The sequence below is a fragment of the Ambystoma mexicanum genome, chromosome 11 (genome assembly GCF_040938575.1).
Source record: "Ambystoma mexicanum isolate Mex_15411 chromosome 11, UKY_AmexF1_1, whole genome shotgun sequence".
NCBI lineage: Eukaryota > Metazoa > Chordata > Amphibia > Caudata > Ambystomatidae > Ambystoma > Ambystoma mexicanum.
The window spans coordinates 1,172,684,013-1,172,704,338 of NC_090934.1; the positions used below are offsets into that span (position 1 = coordinate 1,172,684,013).

The 20,326-nt window shown below is 45.4% G+C and overlaps 1 protein-coding gene across 4 annotated transcripts in view; it reads left to right on the forward strand.

Moving 5' to 3' along the window:
* Positions 1-4,414: 4,414 nt before the first annotated feature.
* The window catches only part of VPS13C (vacuolar protein sorting 13 homolog C), a 5,236,720-nt gene continuing 5,220,808 nt past the window's right edge, over positions 4,415-20,326 (forward strand). For 3 of the 4 annotated variants that reach the window (XM_069624490.1, XM_069624491.1, XM_069624492.1), the window contains exon 1: positions 4,416-4,753. In XM_069624490.1, the coding sequence (XP_069480591.1) occupies positions 4,654-4,753 (100 nt within the window). In that variant the 5' untranslated portion in view covers positions 4,416-4,653. Of the gene's footprint in view, positions 4,754-20,326 lie in introns of all 4 variants that reach the window. The other variant, XM_069624493.1, reaches the window with a different exon arrangement.

Consider the following 20,326-nt stretch of genomic DNA (forward strand, 5'->3'; position numbering starts at 1 on the left):
GGCTGCGCTTGAGTCGTGGAGCTCTGTTCATCTTCATTTGTTCACCGAACTAAACTGCCTGATTCCCTCGAAGAGACTCCCCTTTTTGCCCGTTGGCACCAGCGTGTGCAGGTACTTTTGAGCACAAGGCTCCACTCTTCGTAGGGCTTGGACTTCCTTTTAGTTAGGTGCCTCTGAAGGCGGACTGGCTCTAATTATTATTCGCACTGCTTGTTTTCCTCCCCATCTAGGTGGTCTACACATTTTGTGCGTCTGACTCGTTAGACTCATTTGTATTTGTATATATATTGTATTGGTTTGGTATGTGTTGGTTTACTAAAGTTTTATTGTGATTTGTTGCTACGTTCAATGTTACAAAGGCCTTGTAATAAATGTGTATATATTTTTAATATAAAACCTGCTTGGAGTAATTTGTAAGTGTCCTTGCTTTGTGTGCTCATTGCGGGCTTTCAGTCACCCTCACCCCCCTTGAGACCTAGTCTTGACCGTCGCGATCGCTACCCTGATTGGTCTGGCTTGTCCAGAGGTTACCCTGTTTCAAGAAACTAGGCTGGCCTTCTGAACCTCTGCCCCTCCAGGACCAAGTTCAGAAATCCATTTTAGCACCCCTCCCTTGCCTCGTCACGCCTTGAAACACTTGTGTATAGGCTCGTTATAAATGCCATATCATATCATATCATATCAAGTGAGGGAGTTCAAAGAGAGTCCTGGTAGTGAAGTTAATGATCATGTCCAGAGGATAGAGAGCATAGTTAAGGAGAGGAAAGATGATGCTGGCACAGTAGTCCAGTTTAAAGAAGACAAGAGTGGTAAAGGGATGCTTTTTAGTTTTGGCTTTTAGGTGGCGAAAAGCGAAACTATTGTATTAGAGTACAGCTTTCGGGAGATGGCATATAAGGAGGGACACAAAGCGTGTAGGTGTTTGTTTATTTACTCACCTATTGACTGCCCATGGCTATGCTAATCCTTATGGTAATCCCACCCACGTCCGGACCCTCTCTGCCCAAAACACATCCTACTGGAATCTCTTTGAGCTATCTTATCAAGCCATACCATCAACCTTTGCATTCAAAGTGCCTGACTGTGTTATTTTAAGGCAGTCTTCTGATAGTTAATGGCTTGATTGGAGCTGTAACCGTGCTACTGGAGTAATAAAAATGTCTTAAGCAGGTCTGCCTTTAGCCACTTGAATGTCCTCACTAAAGTCCTGTAAAAACAGGCTTTGGTAAAGCCACAGTTTTTGGTTTGTGTATAGGCATTAGATGGGTATTTGCCAGGCACTGCTATTGTATGCCGAGGTACTCACACCATTGTGTAACTGCTATCCTTAATGGCCAGTTAGTACCATTTCGGCAGTGCCTGTCAAATGCCTTTAACAGGCCTATACAAAAACCAAAACTGTTGGCATTACCAGTGCTTGGTTTGTTTTGCCTTGGCAGTTTTGCACTCTTAAAGACAATGATGTTGTGTATGGCATTAGAGATACACTAGGTTTTACTGTATTCCTAGCTCTGCCTTTTTATCGCAATAGAACGATCCGCTGTATTTGGGATACTACAACAACACCTGACCATGGACTAATTCCAATGGGCGCACATACCAACGCACAGACCTCACAGTACTGCGCTACTGTTAAAAGATACCAGACCTAATGCCGGCAAACCTACACTTTGTACAGCTCTGTAAAGCGCACCACTGGTCTCGAGCTATGTCCGCTATTTAAACAATAAAATGAAATGAAAAAATGTTAAAGTTAAGGACTGGGTGAGGAAGAGGGGACGTGGGAGTAATGATTGCATTACTTGCTGTTAATCTTCATTACACCTAGTCCCACTCTTCCTCGTCACAGTCCTAACAACACCTCTTTCCCTCTGTGGTAAATGGACTGCTGGTGTGGATTTTGTACCCATTGTGGGGCTATCTGGTGCTGGGAGAGTTGAATAAAAATCATGCATTTTTAGTGGAAAAGACTGGGGAAAGGCAGACGACTCCATTACTGCCACATCCGCTCTTACTCGTCCCAGTACTTACTTCATGAGGCCCCTGCCTTTCGACACAGGACCTTCTTCTATTACTTTTATTTTGTATAACTCCTCCCCTTAACCCTCAATTCTCAGTAAAAATGTTCAGGCAGGTTTTCTGTTCCAGGTGCGGGGCACTGGGGTGCTCTGTTTGCTGGCCCCCATGAAGAGGCTGAGTGGCGGGGCATCGGTTCTCCTGAAGGTGCGGCGTGCTTGCGGTTCCCCTGCGGGGCTTGGGCTCCGGTTGAGCATGGAGCCTCTCCCGGTAGTGTGCGGGGCATCGTGGCTGGAGTGTGAAGCGTCACCATTTGGGTCTTTAGGGTCCGGACCAAGGTAAGGGGCTGCACTATTGTAATGTGTGTGGTGCGGGGCACTGTACTTGCCCCGGATTCGGCGCTGACATAGAGGAGGTTTCCTGCCTCGTGGTCATGCGCCTGTAGCAGTCTGTTGTGGCGGGTTGTAATGGCTTCCATACGTGGGTTGGCACCACCTCTGGGGATGTTTTATGTGTGATTTGGGGGGTGCTGCAGAGGCAGCCCGTTGCCATGGGGAATAAAGGGTATTTCACACCTATTGGTGGATTTCTACTGGGCCTGGTATAAAGCGTGCACAACTTGGGGATGTTTCTGGTGTGTTCAAGTTTGTTGCAGTTCTATTTCTGGCTGCACCATGGGGAAATGCACTGAGAAGCTCAGGCATGTGCCCCGCTACTTGGCAGACATGCAATGGCAGGTTGAAAATTCTCTTGGGGGACTCTGATAGCCACCTTGGATGGGGAGGCCTTGGTGGGGAAGTTTCTTCTGGGTCTCTCTGCTTCCCGTCCTTGTAGCTACAAGGGCCTTCCCCCTTGGGGTTCCTTCAGGGGCCTCCTTTTGAACCCCTGTTGGAAGTTGATATCAAGCACCTTACTCTGAAAACTGCTTTCCTGATTGCTATCACATCTGCCTGTAGGCTGGGGGAGGTTGGGGCTCTGTTGTGTCGACCCACATTTTTGAGAGTTCTGCCAGACTCTGTGGTTTTGCGATGTGATGCGAAGTTTCTGCCCAAAGTTGTATCTCGATTTCACACTTCTCAGGATGTGGTTCTTCCTGCGTTTTTTCAGGATCCGCAGACGCCAAGCGAATTGACTTGGCATGCCATTGATGTGTGTTGGGCGGTCCTGGAATATTTGGCTCGGACAGCCCCTTTCCGGCAGTCTGATAGTCTCTTGGTTACTTTTGACCCTTCTGGTACGGGCGTGGTTTCCATTAGCCGCTGGATCCATACAGTTGTCTCCATGGCTTATGTGGCTTCTGGTCTGCCTGTGCCTGACCACTTTCAAGGTCGCTCTACCATGGGTTTGGCTGCTTCCTGGGCAGATGCTTGCGGGGTTTCTCTACAGGAGATTTGTAGGGATGCCACCTGGGCGGATCAGAGTACCTTTTTCAACCACTATCAGTTGAATGTCTCCTACTCCGCGGATGGTGCTTTCAGGGTTGGTGTTTTGTCTATTGGAATGTGATTATTTGAGTTGTGCTTTTTGTTGCTGTACTTCTGTTTCTGTGTCTCATTGGGACCTCTCCCCGTTGCTGCTCTAGTATGCCTCATGAAGTAAGTACTGGGACGAGGAAGCGTGGATGTGGAGGTAATGCTCTGATTACTTACCAGTAATCCTCATTACTCCTTGGCCTACTCTACCTCGTCACAGTACTGAGGTCCCTCCTCCCCCTCCCTGCGGCGGGGTCCCATGCTCCGGCTTGGATATAGTAAAACTGAGAGTTGAGGGTTAATGGGAGGAGTTATACAAAGGAAAATAAATAGAAGAAGGTCCCGTGTCGGACGCAGGTGCCTCATGGAGTAAGCACTGTGACGAGGAAGAGTGGGTCTAGGAGTAATGAAGATTGTCGGTAAGTAGTCAGAGCATTAAATTAAGTACTGTGACGAGGAAGAGTGGGACTGTATGTAATGATGATTACAGCTATGTATTCTGAGCACAGAGTTGACTTTGTGATTCTGAGCAACAACCGCTACCTAAAAACAGCAACCATTGGAAAATCTAATTGGTCTGGCTTTGTAAACGTTGATGTGTGAGACTTGTCCTGTCCTACACATAAATACGATGTTCGGTTTTTGGCAATTGTGTTTCAATAAGATACCAAGTACAACATGGCGACACTTGGGAGCACAGTGGAGGCCGTTTTTGACTGCAAACACTGTTAGCTGCTATAAAAAAGTGCCGCATTCCAGTGTGTTTTAGCCACCAACATGGCGTCGAAATCTGTTAGGTCGCAATAATATGTTGTATTTTCTCTATGTTGATGCTCTTGTATCCATGACTCTTAGCGTGCTAGATAGAGCTTCAGCATAGGCTTGCCAGTTTTGTCCGCTAGTCGGAGGGTCTGGGACGCTGACTCTTCCATTATGGGCGGGGTAGTTGTCAGAGGCAGGTCCTATCAAAGGCAGGGTGGCGAGATTGTGCTCGCCGTAGGGTCTTTGAGGGGTGTGGCCGCGATTAACCCGTCACGCGGTCGGCTAAGGCGGGCGCGTGAATTTAGTCGGAAACGGTGGCGCGCCTAGTGAGAACTGTCAAAGGAAATTCGCATACAGTGAGAGCCAGCTGTAGCCGGACTTGGAGCACGGCAGAGCAGCCACCATGGTGCTGGAGTCGGTGGTCGCTGACCTCCTGAACCGGTTTTTGGGGGATTACGTGCAGAATCTGGACCGGTCTCAGCTTAAGCTGGGGATCTGGGGGGGTAAGAGGGGGAAACGGGTAACCATTATTTAAGGGAGATACAAGGTTGCGGGGCAGGCGGTTTGTGATAGTGGTGACCCTGTCCCCTGCAAGCGCTTGATCAGTATGAGGTGATGTTCCATATCTTTCTGGTTAGGTTTATCCTGTACTGTAGTTTCGCTAGCATTTTAGCGATTAATGAATGGAAAAGCCAAGGTGGACTAAGCAAACGTCTTTTGAATGATTGAGAAATGTTGGCATATATATGCACCTGCACGAATTCGGTGTGCCTTACCACAGTAGCAGTCCATCAGTGGAAACACCAGGCAATCTTGCACATTAATAATACGACCACTCAGAAATTCACAATAGACATGGTCTGAGGCTCGGGCATACACTCTAGCCACAACTTTCCACGCACAATGACCTCCCACAATTGCATCGCCTTTTCACTCACATCTGCCCAATAGCAATCACCAGGGTGCCACTCAGACCTGCAATAGCTAATGGCTTTCGTTTAAACGTAAATCCAGTTTTTTTTGTTAAAGCATGTACTTGAGCAATAGTCAACACACTCGTTAATTTACAAATGCTCAATGGTCACGTGCTTTCAAGTAGTGTGTAGAGAAGAACGCACAACCGGGAACGTACTTCTAAAGAGTCTGTTACGCGATCGGGGTGTTTAAAAAAAAAAAACTGAGGAAAACACGCTGGAAAATGATTCGTTTGTCATTGCCCCCCACAGCATGCAGCTTTAAGCAGCCTCCCACTTTCAATCACCCACCATTCATACCTCTTGAGCGAAATGCCCTGCATAGCCCCCGCCGCCTATTACCTGCACAGACACTCAGTCTCATGAGTTAGGTGGTAAGTGGTCAAATTGGTGGTAACTGAGTTACTGCCAATTTTACCGCTACGCCAAATTATGAGGATGGATTTTGAGTGGAGGATTTACCGCCACGAAAACCAAAGATGTAGATCTTCCCACTCAATGCCAAAAAATCGGCAGAATTGATGAAATTACCATGGCGGTAATTCCGCCGAGATAATTCTGCAAACAAAGCCTCATTCCAATGGATCCAAAATAAATGGTCAATTACACTGCCACCACCACTTGTAATCAGGCGGAAATTCTGCCTGACCACATGGCCGTAACAGTAATTCCTTAGGGCAATTTTTGGGCGGATTTACAGCTGCATTTCCTCTTAACTCATAATGAGGCCCACTGTCTGCAGCAATCCAGATCACTTGTCTACAGAGCTTTGTGGTGTCCCTACAATGGGTGTTATGGCCTAAGCAGTCTTTACTATTTAACTAAATCAGTCCAGCACCCCTGGGACAGTGTGGTATGATGTGATACTGATGTGTTCGAATCCCCAGTAGGGCATACGTAAAAAAACAAAGGTGCCCTTCTGTGCGGTCCTGGAGTGGTGTTGCAGGCTCCATAAAGTAAGGCGCCCTGAGTTCGAAAGTTCTTCTCCCCTTTCTTCACTAGTCATGCAAAGTGTGCTCCTCCTGACGCACTTGACTTTATCTGCTGCATTATACATACAAAGTTTCACCTGTGAAGTCCTTTTTATCATCCACCATTTTTAGTTTTGCTTACTAGGTTGTGTACCACGTATACAGCTAAACTTGCATTGGAGTACACAGAGGAGTGGCACACTGTGTGGGTTTTGATTGGGTGTTTACCCACCCACTGACTACCCATGGTCTTGCTAGGACCAATAACCATTCCCACCAATACCTGCTACCCAGCCCCTAAACAAATCTGCCTGGGTTCTCTGAGCTAGATTTAGTAATTATTACAATCAAACCTTGTGCTGTGTTGGCCTGGCATTATTATTTCTAAACCGTCTTCTTGGAGTTAATGGCTTAATTGCAGCTGTACATGTGCTACTTTTGTTATAAATATTACTTTACCAAGTGTGCCTTCAACCACTTGATATACAAGCTGCATGTCTGCTCACATCTGTTTATTTCATTGTTTTTCTTAAAAACAAGCATTGGCAAAGTCTACAGCGTTGTCTTTTGTATAGGTTGCCAGGCACTGCAATCATATACCCAGGTACTCGCACTATTGTACAGCTGTTGCTTTATTATGGTGTGTTAGTACCATTACGGCAGTGCCTGGAAAATGCCTATTCTACCCCTACACAAAAGCCAACATCTTTTACTTTTCGATAAACAACACAAACGCACTGCGCAATTACGATATTCATTTATAATCAAAGAACAGAAGTGAATGTAGCCGATGTGTTTCGACTGCAGGTCTTCTTCCAGCCTAAAATTCACTAAATAACATGGATATATACAAATATATACAATTCCAGAGATATGTTACAGTAACGAAATGTCAGAGCAATGTATGAGTATGTATTAAGATTCAAATAGGATAATTATACATACAATTTTGAAAGGTAGTTCAGATGTATTTGGGAAGGCAAACCAATACATGAAAATCAAAGTCAAATTCCAAAAATACAGATAGTAAACAAAACATATGCAATGTGTAACAGTGCACACACATTGTCCTAGCCTCCTAGCCCCCCATGTGAAGACCACTGATCGATTGACATAATGATCATATCGGGCCACCAGATGACAACTGGTACATGGTGTTAGTACCTGGATATATACTGGCAATGCTTTGAAAATGCCTGTCTAATGCCTGCACAAGAGCCAAGACTCTTGGTTTTGACAACGCTTGTTTGTTAATTTGTCCCTCCCACATTTTGCTGCAAGCAGAATGGATACAAATCGGTGTTAAGGCAGCACACTAGGGGTGACAAACCGAATAGAGCGGTTCCCAAAATAAGGGATGCTGAAGATTATAGCACGTACACCATTTTGTAGGTATACATATATTTAGAATACGTGCACCATTAAATAATGAAATGTCCTTTATTGCAAGTAGTTTTGCCAATAGGCGAGGCAAAAGATGGTACTGTTTGTTGTGTGTGCTACATTAGTTTTACCTAAAATGTAGAATGACCTGAGAATGTGACCTCTATCTAAGTAGTCCCTGAAAGTGAGGGACTTTGTTTTTCTTTTCAGTTCTATTTAATGAGTTCCCGGTGTCTAATATGATACGTATAACGCGCTTAATACCCAGAGGTTTCTAAGTGTGGACCAGGAGATTGAACCTGTATTGCTTCAAACGCGAGCTCTTTTCCCCTGCGCTATCATACCATTACATATACATAGCATTCTATTTGTCATGCATTGTTTTATTAGACCAGCATCGGGAGGGGATCGTGGGGGTACTTTTATAAATGTCTTTTGAGCTATGGACCAACACTGAAGTATGTTTTCGAAATTAGGATTTTTTTGTATGCAACACGTTGTTGACTGAACCACTTCTAGATGCTTCTAATTTTGTCATGAAGTGAAAAGTGGGTTAACAAGATTTGCCACGCATAACACAATTTGGTCAAGTGTTGAAGCTGGTTAAGCACAGCTCTAGTGGTAGTATATCATTTATTTCAAGAGCTTACAGGGATGTATAGTTCTACAAATATAAAATATCGTTCCTTTCCTGCACCATAGAGCTCATTAGCCAGTTAGAGGGCTTAGAAAGTGAGCATTACCCACTGGTAAGTGGCGTAATTCCGAGCCATCAGGTCAGTTGTGCTCCTCTCCAGATAACCTGCCACACCTACTCTAGCCCTGCACCCCACAAGTCCTCACAGCATCCCTTTTGGGCTTACTGCACAAAAATAGCCAGTCTCGCTTTAAAGTGGAAAAGGTTGCTTTAATGTGACAGGCCACAGCTCACAAAGAAACGCTAACCTGGCTTCCTGGCCTTACATACTAACCTAACCGTTTTATAAATTGCCAAACAATTAAATAAACAATTTCCATTCCCCCACAATTAAATAATGAAAGCATTTCAAATTCCCCCCTTCCCATCCCTTGCTCCCTTCTGTCTCCTTAAAATCCTCTCAACCTTCATTCCTGGTTTCTCCCATCGTCTCCCCGAGGCCATCCCCTCCTTCAATACCTGTTCCCCACCCATCCTGCAAAGGGCCATGTCCCCTGCACCAGAAAAACCCTCCCCTGAGGTGTTCTTTCTGCCCCACACCTAACCTAGGTTTTCCTCTATTCCAACTTGTTATTATGTCCTGCACTGCCAACGTAGCATCCACTAAGCTGTTTCCATGTACCGTTTTCGTCCTCCCGAGAAATCCTCATAAATTATTTCCCTATGCTCCAGCACTTGCACCCCCACTGTACTACAAAACTTCCCCATCTCCCTGTTAATCTTCTTCCTTGTCCTTTCCACTGCCCCTCCCCCCCAAACTCTCCTCGGCAATAACTTTGTGCAAACCAACCTTACCATGGGCCATATCTCCCATAACCAGCTAAGGTCCCTTTTCATTTTCCTTAACAATGATACTCCTGTGTCTCTTACCAAGTCATTCACTATTATTCCCTCCGGAACCCCATGACACTCCCTCAATCCAGCTAACATGGGCATCAATTGGTCCCACCTAAGACCCCCTATCCCCGACCATCTCACTAGCGCAATGTTGTAGCTGCAACCCGGTTGTGTCCCAAACATCCCTTTTCCCGCCTCTTTCCCTGCCCATTTTACGATTGAAAGGCCACCATTTTTTTTCATTATTATTTTTTGTTTGATTTAGTTGAATTTCAACTTTTTCAATTTCTTAGTTACAAAATGACAATTTGTTGTTAAAACATCATTTTTACAACAATCGCGGTTCATTTAGTTATATCCATTTGTTTGTAATCATCTAATTGATCTCAGAGAAAAAGTGAACAGATTGATGATTGATCATTCAGAAGTTATTAATGACATTGTTATCTAGTTATCAGTTGAATAGATACATTTCATTTACTTGGCATCATTTGCAATCTTCACTTCTTGACTGATTTCAAGGTTGTACTAGAAGTCTATCAAATGATCATTTAGTTACCATGTGGAGAGTTAACAACATTATCTTTCAATTTAAAGTTGTTAGTTGAGAGGAATGTATTCTTGGTTGTCAGTAACCTCTTCAGAGTAGTTGTTTGTGACAATTATTTCGAGTGGTTATATGCCATGCATGATAGATGTAAAAAGTAGTAGAGATTTTCCCTTTGGTGTTTCTTCATCTGATCATGATACATGCTTAACGACTTTAGATAAGCTCATGGACACGTGTAAGGATGAACAGTAATTCCTTTCGAATAAAACTTCCTTAAAATGTCCTTCAAAGGGATTTTAAAATGAACGAAGGTCTCCTATTCCATGAACCCTATTGTGCGAAAGGCCATCTAGACTTTAGTCATAGCCTTTTAGTTAGGTTCAGTATGGTCTTGGATTTATATTAGGTGGCTTAGGCAGTCCTTCAACTTTTTATTTTTGTAATATGTCCTTGCACCTAAGTTGTTGTGATTTTAAGTGAGTGTAAGAACTGGATTGTATCAATATTCTGAGAGACTTTAGTCGTGTTAAAAACAGCATCCCAAAGTTGATCTCTGGTTATTAGTAATCTACTCTTAAATTGGTTGCATAAAAATTGTCTTTGAGAGCACTACATTCGGTCACCAAATGTTGAAGTTTCTCTGGTTGATCTGAGAGTTGACAGAAGCGACATGTGATGTCAGATTTTGCGCACTTGTTATAAGTAACTAGTTTGGCTTTGGTAGGCCATGAATCAAATCTCATACGAAGAATCGAGTTCGCATATGTAGGGTTCGGAAATTTGAGTAACTATTGTGGCATTTCATTCATATTTTTGTGCTTGAATGCACCTGTTTTCAATACTGCATATGAGTCACATTTTTCCCAGGTTTTGATCCAATCTTGTTGGTATAATTTCAAATTTGCCTTTTCTGAGTTTTTGAGGAGTAATTCAACTGTTATATCCGTGGCCTCTAATGCTTTTAGGCAATTGGTCTTCCATGCTTGTAGAGGGCCAGAAAACGGGGTTACTAACAGTTTTTATGGTGGAAAATAGGTTATGCAAATCGTTAGTGGAGAGTATGCATTTTCTGTAAGCTGCTATGATTTGGCAAACTATGATTGTGGTTAGAGAGGTGAGTCCAAGCTCAAATCTGATTATAGTCATTGGTGTACTAGGTTGAAGTGTTAAGATTTTTTTCCAGAAGATGCCTTCAAGAATATCCCATCTTGGAGGGATGGTCAGGCATTCGGTTTGAGCACTGTAGCTAATGATAGGAATGGCTTTTTGTTTATGAAATATCAAGGCTAATCTTATTGAACATTTTCCATTCCTTCTCTGGAGAGCGTTCCCTTGAATGGCCAGTAATCTCATCTGATTTTATTTTTTTATTCCCTTTTGTATGGTTGAACACTTGCGTGATTATTAAGATTCACACCCAAGTATTTGTTTTGTGGTATCAGTGTGGCGGGCATTTTTGAAAGGGAGCATTTAAATTTAAACCCTGTGTTTGGCAGGTGATGGTGGAAGACGAGCACATTGGATTTTGAGGGTGTTAATCATCAGTTGATTTGTGTTTGCATAAGAGCCAAGTGCGGTTAGTTTCCTTTGTAATCCGATGGGTGTCTTATCAAGAATGACCAAGTCATCGCCGTAAAGAAGGTACGGGATTACAACTGACCCTAATTCTGGCAGGTATGTTCACATATATGTCTCGTATGTAAAAGTTGAACAGGATTGACGCTAAGGCGCATCCTTGTTTTAGACCTGCACTTATTGGTATTTCTTCTGTTAGTAGGCCTTTTGTGGTTAGTTTTACCTTTATGGTATAGTTGATGGATAAGTAAATTATGTGTGGGGGGCAGTTAGCCTTAAGAAGTTTGGTCCATAGAATCTCCTGGGAGACGGAATCAAACGCTTGTTTGACATCAATTAGTGCTAGATACACCGGTTGCTTGGTGGTGATTGATTGTTTTTTGATTGCCGAAAGTATTAGTGGATTTAAAACAGTGTCAATCCCAGGAACAAGCCCTGATTGATGTTTATCGAGTAGGTTATTTAATTTTTGCCACTGGAGGAAGTCCCGCAGAAATAATTTAGCAAACATTTTGCCCTGGGCATCTAACAAGGCTATCAGCCTGTAATTGATGGGGTCATTGCGATCACCCTGTTTAAAAAAAGGGATAACGATTGACTCTCTCCAAGATTTGGGTATACAAGCAGATGAGATGGTTTGTTTGAAGATTAGTTTCAGGGCTTGTGCCCATTGTTCTAGGTGAGTTCTGAAAGTCACGCTCGAGAGCGAGTCCGGCCCGGGGGCTCTGGATGGTCTTAGTCTTTTGATTATCAGCATTATATCTAAAGTATCAAATAGAAATTTGCTGAGATCTGGGGTACTAGGGAAAATTGATGACCTGGGTACGAGCGCTGAATTAAGAAACGCTTGATAATGCATAGTCCATTTGAATTCACTAATTTAGTTCAGCTCCGGCAGATTTTTTCATCAGGGCATTGAGCATGTTTTCAACTTCGGACTGACTTTGCGCCGCTAATATTTGTTTTATTCTATTTTTATGTTTGACCCTTCATGCAGATCGGCGAGAGAGCTTGTAATGTGCGTCAAAGTTTTTTTAAGCTCATGGATCAATGGGTTATGCAAGTGTGTGTGTGTGACTGAATATTGGGCATGCTGAGACAGGTATCGATTGTGTAATTATTTGTATATAGTCAATGTATGTGTTTTTGAATTTTGTTATCCTCCAGATTGGCAGGTAAGGATAAATAATGTGTTAACTCGAGTATTCGCGAAGGATACCATTTTAAATGGTTCCTCCCAGTATTTATTTCTATGATGGAATTGTAGTATTGGGAGTAGCACATTTCGTGCGGGGGCCAATATACCTCCAGGATTTTGTGGTCACTTGAGGAGTTCGCTGAAGTATTTAAGGACACATTTTTATTTGCTTCCCTGGAGATAACACATAATCTAATATTGAGGTGCTTAGGCCTCTAGTCCCTGTAGTTGCGGGGGTCAATCTCCAGCAGTTGAGCCATTCAGCATTATGAATTGTCTGGTGTCCATTAGGGCCATCCATTCACTCGCTCTGGTTTTGAGTTGTTTATTGTTACTGTCTATGCAGTTCATATTGAAGTCCCCACAATAATAGTGTTTTTAATATGAGGATCTAGAAGGATGAGGTCTAAAACTGCTTCGATTTGGGATAGGAAATTGGGTTCTGTAGGCGAAAGGGGATTGCAATTGATATTTAAAAAAGCTGTTGCAGGATAAAAGGGATGATTGTTATTAAGTTTTAAAATTTTGATGACTTGAATGCCGGGATCAGGTGATATCCATGGTTCAAAATTAAGTTGAGAACAGTTTTTTACGGCTACCAATAGACCAGAAGCTGGATGTCCTTTTGCAGCTTTCATCGCTGGAATAACAGAGATTTGATGGTCAGCCCTGATTGTTTCGATTATGAGCCAGGTTTCTTGTAGTAAAAGCACATCAAATGCATTTAGAATTTGGGCTTTGGTTGTCAGAAGATGAGTGGATCCCCTGGTAGTCCAGACTGCAATAGAATAAGTATGCAATGTGTCGGGTTGCTTTGCTAATGAGAGGCAGCCAGGGGAATTGGAACTTTAGATGTTGTAACCCAGTGTCATTTTGATTTAGGGTTGGCACTCATTATGGGACGTGGCAGTCCAGCAGGGTTTATTTTTAGGTACGTGCAGCGTTGGTGTTCAGAAGGTTGCGAGAGTGGTTTGCCTCTTGCATCTAGGAACTCTCTTGAGACTGAATGCTGGGCAAAGGTTTGTTCAACGGGGGTGGGTGCGGGGGCTTCTAGCTGGAGACCCATTGATTTCAAATTGTGCCTTTGCAGCCAAACTATGTTTTTTTTACTATCATGGAAGATATGATTATTTCCACTGTGTCTTGAATTGAGGAGTTCAGATATCTGAGAGCCGCAAAGTCTTCTGATCTAATGTGCTCAAGGGCCGGTATGGAGTTGAATATAGTTAATAATGTGGATCTATGAGGGTAGGGCTCATGGCCCAAAAGATCTAACATTGTGTCTGAGGTTTTCTATGTCAAGTTGTGTCAGATTGAGAATTATGTTTTATGTGTTTGTCATTTGGTGCCAGTTGTGAATTAGATATGGTCTCTATTTTAGATTGGGGACGACACGAGTGGTGTTCATTACAGTCAGCTGGTTCCAAGCCATAGCCATGGCCTCAGGCCTGAGAACACAAAAACCACACAATCTAGTGATGGGGCAGTGGGTCCCTTGACTCACTTACGTCCCTTTTTGGGACCCATAAACACCGGGGCCCTGGCTGGACTCAGTCCTGGCGCCTTTGGCACCAGGCTCACATAGAGATGTGAGCAGGAACACTTTATTTCAGTGCAGGAGTACTTTTGTTTTACAAGAACTTTCCAGGAGCTGAAAGCCTTTATTCCAGAGAACATCCTCATGTGCTGACTCATCGGGTGTGGCACCCTAGGCCTGGTCTTCATGTGCTGTCTCATCTGGTCTGGCAGGCAGGCTGATCCTGGTGGGCATGGCTTCAGAAGCTCAGCTGTATAAGTTGCTCCATCCTTAAGGCCGGTGCTTTGCGTTACTGTGCACGCGCGTGCAACGTGACGCCCACCGCTGCTTGGACCAGTTTACCTACCTTTGAAACCAGGCGTTCTCCTGCATACTCACCTCCAGGAAACCGGTGCGTCATCACTTCATCTGCATACTCATCTCCTGACATCCAGTGATCTTGATCCCGGCGCTGCATCACTGCGCTCCGCCTCCACGAATTTGGACCCTGTGATGAAGAAGAAGAAGAAGAGGTTAGAAAATCCTTCCTAGGGCCGCACCACATTTGAACCCTGCGGGCCCCTAGTTAACAGTTTACCAGCTACTGTACCGCTGCAGCTACGTTCCTCATTCCCTCCGGCTGCCGCCTCGAGCTCTGCAGCTTCTGCTGGGCCGGCAACATCACCTGCAAGGGAAGAAAGCAAAAGAGCAAACATCAAAAGTGGAACGGACAGCAATACAAGACAACAAACTTTACAATACAACAAAAACAGACGAGGAAAGACAAAGGCAAACGGGGACACCAACCTGATGTATAGTGGTTTAGTCGCAGCAGAACTGCTGGACTACCACGTGCAAGGGACCAGTGAAGGAACTCTGTCCAGATCATACAAGCGCCCCTGTCAGAAGCAGTAGGACGGAGTGCTTACAGGGACAGCGCATCCCACAGGTACCACGGTTTGGGAGAAGGGGGTCTGGAAGGGGAACAGGCACACAAGCTGCTCTCCACGCAGGAGCAGTCCTGAGCAGCATCACCCATTACCACCAGTCACCACATAAGCACAGAGGGCGAAGTCAGACCTGAGCGACCTCACCCCGGGAGGGTTGCAACCGTGCCCCAGCGCCTCCGCAGAGACCAGGTGAGGGTAACAGAACGCAAAACCTCTTCGAATCTCTGCCTGGGCTTTATGGAAACTTCTGAAATGACCAGTTGGCCCGATTACTGGGAGAGTTACGAGCTGAAGTTCATGCCTCAAGACAGGAAACCAATGCCCTAAGGAGGGATCTAATTGTGAACCTGGAGTGGACAGATGAACTAGCAAGGCCAACGCTCCAGGCACAGGCAGGCCAGGTCCCACTGCTGGGGTATGCCCCGCCTGCCGCGCCTCTACAGCCCACGCCAGTACAGGCGGTTTTTCCAGGGGGGGGGTTCCCCTGGCCCCACCAGAACGCTTCACAGGTGATCCGAATAAGTACGCCATCTTTATGAATCAATGTCGCCTACATTTCTTGTGCAGTTCTGGGGCATTCCCCAACTATCAAGCGAGAGTGGCATTTGTACTCTCATATTTGGGAGGTAGTGCAGCAGACTGGTCAATACCCTTGATAAACCAGGATGATCCTTCGCTTAGAGACTTTAGAGGTTTCCAGCATGAAATGGAGAAACTATTTGCACAGCATACTCGAGGGCGGGCTCTGGACAATGAACTGTTTCACTATTGCAGGGTAATCCAGACTTACTAACATAAATCACTTCCTTCAATCGTCTGATAGCAGAAACTAACTGGCCAGAGGAGAAAAGAACTATGCTCTTTTACCGAGGCTTGCGAGGGGAACTTAAGGACGTATTATCCCAAGTAGTAAATCCCCCAGAAAGATGTGCTGAATACATCGACCTGACAGTGCAGCTCGACTATCAGACTGCAGGATCGGAAGATGGATCGGGCCGAGGGGCAATCGGTCTATGTGTGACCCCGTGAGAATCCAACCAAATCACACGATCAGTCCGATCCAATACAAATCGGAGGCTTGCAGAGCCCACTCACCAAGCCAGAAAGGGAGAAAAGGAGACAGCAGCAGCTTTGTTTGTACTGTGGTAAGGCAGGTAACTATCTCCGACCGAGAATGCCTGGTGAAACCACCCAGGAAAGCAGTTGGAGTAACTGACAAAGGTGAAGAAGAAGAACAGGACGAGGGGGGGGGGAGAGGGGGGTGTGATGGGGGGACTCCAATGCCCGGCAAGCGTAGGGGTCTACTTGTTGAGCGGTGAAAAGGAACCTATACAGACCTCAAATCTAGTCATCCCTGTGCTCCTGGTAAACCACAAGCAACCGCCGAAAATACATGCCTTGGAGGCATACATTGACAGTGGGGTTGTGGGAAATTACATGGACCAAGATCTGGCTACAAGGATAGGCGTTCCTCTCCGACAGAAGCAGGTTTCGAGAAATGTCACAGCAGTTGATGCGATCTCGGCTATTATCCGGCCCAGTGACACATTGCACTGAGAAGGTCATGCTTCTGTGTCGGGATGGTCACCAAGAGGACCTCACCTTCGATCTCATTGGCGCTCCTCAGTTCCAGATGATATTGGGAATGCCCTGGCTGGAGACCCACAATCTCAGGATTGACTGGCGTAAACAAGTTCTGACCTTTCCCCAAGACTGTGCCGACGCCTGTTATAGAAAGGGATTCTCATTAAAAGGTCTTACCAACCCAAGTTCGTTGAAGAAAGAAACCATACTGGGCTTCACCAGTTCACTACTACCTGAATACCTGGATTACCAAGATGTCTTTCAAAAAGTGCAAGCAAACACCCTACCTCCGCACAGACCGTATGACTGCCAAATTGATCTGGTACCTGGAGCTCAAGTTCCCTGCAGCCGGATTTACGCCCTAACAGAACAGGAAAACCAGCATCTAAAAACCTACCTCGATCAGTATCTGGCAAATGGCTTCATTCATCCGTCCAAGTCCTTTTTGTGCCTAAAAAGGAGGGAGACCTGAGAACTTGCATTGACTACAGAGCATGTAACCAGATCACGGCAAAAAAAGGTACCCATTACCGCTTATCCCCGAGCTCTTGGATCAAGTCAAAAACACTCAGATATATACAAAACTAGACTTACGAGGGGCCTACCATCTAGTAAGAGTCAAAAAAGGAGACAAATGGAAGACGGCCTTTCACACGAAATGTGGCCTTTACGAATATCAGGTTATGCCCTTTGGAATATGTAATGCCCTGGCGGCGTTCCACTGTTTTATGAATGACATGCTCCGCGAACTGTTGGACGTCTGCGCTGTTGTCTATATTGATGACATTCTTATCTATTCAACCACCAAGAAGGACCACGTCAACCATGTCCGGGCAGTTTGGAGAAACTGCGGCAACACCGGCTATATGCCAAATTGGAGAAATGCTTCTTTCATGTGACAGAGGTAGAATTCCTCAGCTTTATTCTCACACCACGGGGCGTAGGCATGGACACGCAAAGGTAGACGTTATCCTTAACTGGCCCTCACCGACATCCATAAAGGGATTACAGAGTGTACTCAGGTTCGCCAACTTTTGACGCCAGTTCATTCCCGGGTTCTCCCAGATCGTCCACCCAATCACCTCTTTACTATGGAAAAATAAACAATTTAATTGGTCCGCAGAGGCAGAGAAAGCCTTCAGGAGCTAAAACAAGCATTTACCACAGCACCAATTCTACGGCATCCTCGACCAGAACTACCATACCTGGTCTAAACTGATGCTTCCAACACAGCAATGGGAGCAGTCCTGTCACAACTAGACCCCGAAACAGGTCAGTTGCATCTCGTGGCATTCTGGTCTCACAAGTTTTCAGCCCCTGAATTGAATTATGCAATCACTGATAAAGAACTGCTAGCAATTAAGGCAGCGTTCAAAGCCTGGAGACATTATATCTTCTTGGAGCTAGACATACAGTCACTGTCGTCGCGGATCATCGCAATGTACAATATCTCAAGACCGCTAAAGCGCAATCATCACGCCAACTCTGCTGGGCTCTTCTTTGTGAAATACGACTTTGTCATCACCTATAGACCCAAAGTACGCAATGGAAAAGCGGACGCCCTGTCTCGCATGAGTCAGGTAGAAGGGGTATTCACTACACATGGCCCCGCGGCCATCATCCCTGAAGGACGAATCCAAGGCATGATTGCTGCAACCACCACTGTAGACAACTTAAAATCTGACCTTCAACACTTGATGAGTCCATCAGCACAACAGGAATGGCTAGGGAAGGGAGACCGGTATACGATTGTGGGCCACCTACCATACTACCAAGGATGATTGTACATCCCGGATAAGAAATTACAGAATCCAATTACAGAATCCGATCATCGCAAATGATCACGATTCGTTAGTAGAAGGGCATCCGGGAATAGCAAAAACCCAAGCTAAAATAAAGAAAAACTACTGGTGGCCAACTTGGCGAAAGGACATTGTCAAGTTCATCGCAACCTGTGGCACCTGTGCACAACACAAGTCCCAAAAACAAAGTTCCGCAGGTCTGCAACGTCCTTTAGAAGTACCCCCAGCACCTTGGCATACGCCATCAATGGATTTTATTACAGACCTTCCCTCCTGTAACGAATACAATACCATCTTAGTCGTCGTACATCTGTTTTCCAAAATTGCCCACTTTATTCCCCTGAAAGGTCTCCCAACTGCTTCTACTCTGGCTACCGTGTTTTTGGAACAGATCGTCCGGCTACCCGGGTTCCCATCAATATTGATATCAGACCGAGGAACTCAGTTTGTCTCTGCATTCTGGAAAAGGTGTTGTAAAATTGCCAAAAAAATCAACCTCCGGTTATCTACAAGCCATCACCCCCAAACCGACGGCCACACCGAATGGACTAACCAGACTCTCGAGCAATACATAAGGTGTATGCTGCAACAAACCGAGGATACCTGGAAGGACATACTTTGGTTAGCAGAATACGCATATAACAACTCCATTCACACAAGTACGGGACAAAGCCCATTCTACATAATGTGCGGTCAACATCCACGGACATCCGTTTTCGACCCACTTGAATCATTAGAAATGCCCGCTGTAACGGCCTTGCACAAAACCATCACCCAGGTTTTTAAGGAAGCAGCAGAGCATCTTGCCAGAGCCAAAGAGAAACAGAAGCAGTTTGCGGATCGACACCGAAGGGAAGCTCCCAACTACCAAGTCAGAGACAAGGTTTGGTTCGCATCCAAAAACATCCCCCTGAAAGAACCACAGGCGTTGTGTCCCAGATATCTGGGACCTTACGCTATCAAGGCTGTGATCAACCCTGCAGCCATGAAATTAGAATTACCGGCCCACATGCGGATCCACCCGGTGTTTCATATCTCCCTCCTAAAACCATTGAGACCAGGTACTGTGATCGATGCTTCACCGGATCCCGAAATAGTTGAATGAGCACCAGAATACAAATTTAAAAGGATCCTAGACTCTTAAGATGGTCCGGACCAAGTTATACTACCTTAGGGAAAGGTTATGGACCCCAAGATCGGACCTGGGAACCCAGTGAGCAGGGTGGAAACCACCCATGAGAGAGGCCTTGAGTGGGGGAGTGCTGTCGTGGCCAGAGGCCCCAGAACACAAAAACCACACCATCTAGTGATGGGGGCAATGGATCCCTTGACTCACTTATGCCCCTTTGGGACCCATAAACACAGGGGCCCTGGCTGGACTCAGTCCTGGCGCCTTTGGTGCCAGGCTCATATAGAGATGTGAGGAGGAACACTTTATTTCAGTGCAGGATTGCTTTTATAACTTTCCAGGAGCTGAAAGCCTTTATTCCAGAGAACATCCTCATGTGCTGACTCATTGGGTGTGGCAGGCAGGCTGAAACTGGTGGGCATGGCTTCAGAAGCTCAGCTATATAAGCTGCTCCATCCTTAAGGCCGGTGCTTCGCGTTACTGTGCACTGACGTGCAACGTGACGCTCACCGCTGCTTGGACCAGTTTACTTACCTTTGAAACCGGTCGTTCTCCTGCATATTCGCCTCCAGGAAACCGGTGCTTCATCGCTTCACCTGCAGACTCATCTCCTGACATCCAGTGATCTTGATCCTGACGCTGCAGCACTGCACTCCGCATTCAAGAACTCGGATGCCGTGAAGAAGAAGAAAGACAAGGTTAGAACATCCGTCCTAGGGCCGTGCCGCATTTGAACCCTGCGCACCCCCTAGTTAACAGTTTACCAGCTACTGTACCGCTGCAGCTTCGTTCCTCATTCCCTCCGGCTGCCGCCTCGAACTCTGCAGCATCTGCCAGGCCGGCAACATCACCTGCAAAGGAAGAAAGCAAAAGAGCAAACATCAAAAGTGGAACAGTCAGCAATACAAGA